At 41.4% G+C, this 2,688-nt stretch overlaps 1 protein-coding gene across 1 annotated transcript; it reads left to right on the top strand.

The window, feature by feature from the left end:
- Window positions 1–351: 351 nt before the first annotated feature.
- On the top strand, window positions 352–2,155 carry LOC130959952 (uncharacterized). Its single transcript, XM_057885349.1, has 3 exons — window positions 352–1,273; window positions 1,362–1,533; window positions 1,834–2,155. Exons 1-3 carry the CDS (start codon window positions 352–354, stop codon window positions 2,153–2,155), a joined length of 1,416 nt encoding a protein of 471 aa, XP_057741332.1.
- Window positions 2,156–2,688: the final 533 nt, after the last annotated feature.

Genomic DNA, 2,688 nt, shown 5'->3' with positions numbered 1-2,688 from the left:
CACCTCACAAATTAACTACGCTTTTAACAACGAATCAGGCTCATATGATAAATAATATATAATAACTAGGAAGACAAATTGGTAGCGCTCAGTTTCCGGTGTGTCCTAGGCGTACCGAAAATTGGGTCGTTACAATTTGGTATCATAGCAGTTCGTTCCTAGTAGAGCCTGGGGAGTGGACTGACTATGCTTCATTGCATACTCTGTTGTGTGTCTCATGCGTATAGGATATCCCAGTGATATATGTTGCATGATTGTTTCTGTGTTTTCATTCTGGGAATGTTCACACTTGACTTGAAGTGTTAAGACTGATCACCTTAATAATGATTGTTTGGTGTGAACGGGACCACGATGGGTTCACAGAGACAAGGCGTACGGGAAGGAATTCCTAATGTTAACTACGAGAAGGAACAGGAAACGTTTATGGCTATGATGAGCGACGTGGCTGAAGTAGTGCGTGAAGCTGCTGTAGGAGCGGCTAGGGCTATTGAACGTCTCGGAGTGAGAAATGGGAACAAGAATGAATACGGAGAAGATAATAGAAATGATGAGAACAACTTAGGGCATCCTGAAAGACCTATGACCCTTGCGACCTTTCTGAAGGTTAATCCGCCTAAGTTCAAGGGTACACTCGTTGCGACTGACGCTGATAACTGGTTTCGAGGTATTGAACGATCACTGAGGGCGCAGCATGTTCCAGAAGGACAACACGTGGAGTTTGCTATTTATATGCTCGAGGGAGAAGCTGAGTACTGGTGGCAGGGGATACAGCGACTGCTACAACAGAATGAAAATAACATTCCTTGGGATATCTGTAGGGACGAATTTTATAAAAAGTATTTTCCGGGAGCAACACGAGATGCTAAGGAGATGGAGCTTATGCAGCTGAGAAAAGGGGATATGACTGTTGCTGAGTATGCTCGTAATTTCGATGATTTGTGTTGTTTCTCTAAGATATGTCAAGGGGATCCTGCTGACCTTGAAGAATGGAAGTGCTTGAAGTTTGAAGGAGGCCTTTGTGTTGATCTGATGAGTTCAATAGTTTCGCTGGAGGTACGTAATTTTGCCGAATTAGTCAACAAGAGCAAGTTAGTGGAAGAATGTATTAAGAAACTGACTGTGGCTAAAGTGAGTCGCCAAGGATTTCCACCAAGGTGTCTTAGCAATCATCAGACAGCTGGGAGAAGGGTGCATTTTAAAGCACGTGGCATACGACAGTGTAAGAACCTACAAGTTGGTAACATTACTGATCGCAGTATGGGTAAGAATGGAGGTAAAGTAAGGCAAGGTAATGGTAAACGAGCCCATCAGGCTTACATAAACACTGCATGTAAGTAATGCGGAAAAGAGCATGATAACAGGTCTTGCCAGTTTGGATCACCTAACTGCTATGCTTGTAGAGAACTTGGACATATTGCCAAGGATTGTCCAAAGGGATTTACTCGAAATCCAGTTAGCACTCAACAACAAGGACGAGTGTTTGCTATCACTATTGACGATGTTGTGCAATCGAACACCCTCATTCAAGGTCAGGTTATGTCAAGAATCGATTTCTAACTGTACTGTATGATTCGGGTGCATCGCATTCTTTATTTCTCTAATTATTGCTCACTAGTTAGGATTATATTTCTTTAAATTGAATTTTTACTTGATTTTCCATACACCTGCATCCCAAAATGCTTTGACCAGTTTAGTGTGCCTGTAAGTACCATTCGCTATTAGGAACAGGACTTTTATACACGATCTAATCTGTTTATCTCCATCTGGTTTAGAAGTTATTTTAGGATTAGATTGGTTATCTAAGTATCATGTTTTCTTTGATTATTTTAAAAGAACTGCTGTTATTCCATCTAATAGTCTATGTACTAAACCATTTTTGTCCCACACCTTATATCTGAATTCTGTAAGAGTTGCCTTAGGCGGGAGTGGTTGTGAGGGGTACGTTCTGTTAGCGGCTAGCTCGAATGATAGTGAATTAAGCTTAGAACGAATCCAAATGGTGAAAGAATTTCCTGATGTTTTCTTGGACGACATACCTGAGTTTCTTCCTCAGCAAGAGATAAAATTCAACATTGATCTAGTACCTGGAACCGGACTGATTTTCATAGCACCATATCGGATGTCACCATTGCTTGCAGAGCTGAAGAAGCTATGAGATAGGATCGTAGTGGCCTATGGAGGTACAAGAACAGAATTTGTGTGCCCAACTCTGGAGAATTGCATATGAGTACATCATACCATCCTTAGACAGACAGACAATCAGAGCGAACAATCCAGACATTGAAAGACATGTTAAGATCTTGTGGGATGGATAACCAGGGCAGTTAGGATAAGTGTTTGCCATTGGTCGAGTTCGTCTACAACAACAGTTACCAACAAAGTATTGGGATGGCACCATATGAAGCTCTCTACGAAAGAAGATGTCAAACACCATTGTGTTGGAATGATGACGGAAAAGTTAGTGTCTTAGGTCCAGACTTAGTGCAAGAAACTACTGAAAAGATAAAGGGTATTCGCCAGAAGATCCAAACCGCACAGAGCCGTCAAAAGAGCTATGCCAATAATAGACGTAGACCCTTAGAGTTTAGTAAGGGAGTTCATGTCTTTCTAGAAGTAACTTCGATTACTGGAATAGGTAGAGCCCTTAAGACTAAAAACCTTAACCCACGATACATAGAACCTTTCCAA

Source organism: Arachis stenosperma, unplaced genomic scaffold (assembly GCF_014773155.1).
Source record: "Arachis stenosperma cultivar V10309 unplaced genomic scaffold, arast.V10309.gnm1.PFL2 arast.V10309.gnm1.Scaffold_100028, whole genome shotgun sequence".
NCBI lineage: Eukaryota > Viridiplantae > Streptophyta > Magnoliopsida > Fabales > Fabaceae > Arachis > Arachis stenosperma.
This window is presented reverse-complemented; position numbering and strand designations above follow the sequence as displayed.

Excerpts from the sequence above, each read along its gene's own strand:
- LOC130959952 (XM_057885349.1), top strand. The coding sequence starts at position 352 with ATGGGTTCACAGAGACAAGGCGTACGGGAAGGAATTCCTAATGTTAAC. Across the intron at positions 1,274-1,361 it reads CAGTATGGGTAAGAATGGAG|GTCTTGCCAGTTTGGATCAC; the intron begins GTAAAGTAAGGC and ends GCATGATAACAG. Across the intron at positions 1,534-1,833 it reads ACACCCTCATTCAAGGTCAG|AACTGCTGTTATTCCATCTA; the intron begins GTTATGTCAAGA and ends TTATTTTAAAAG.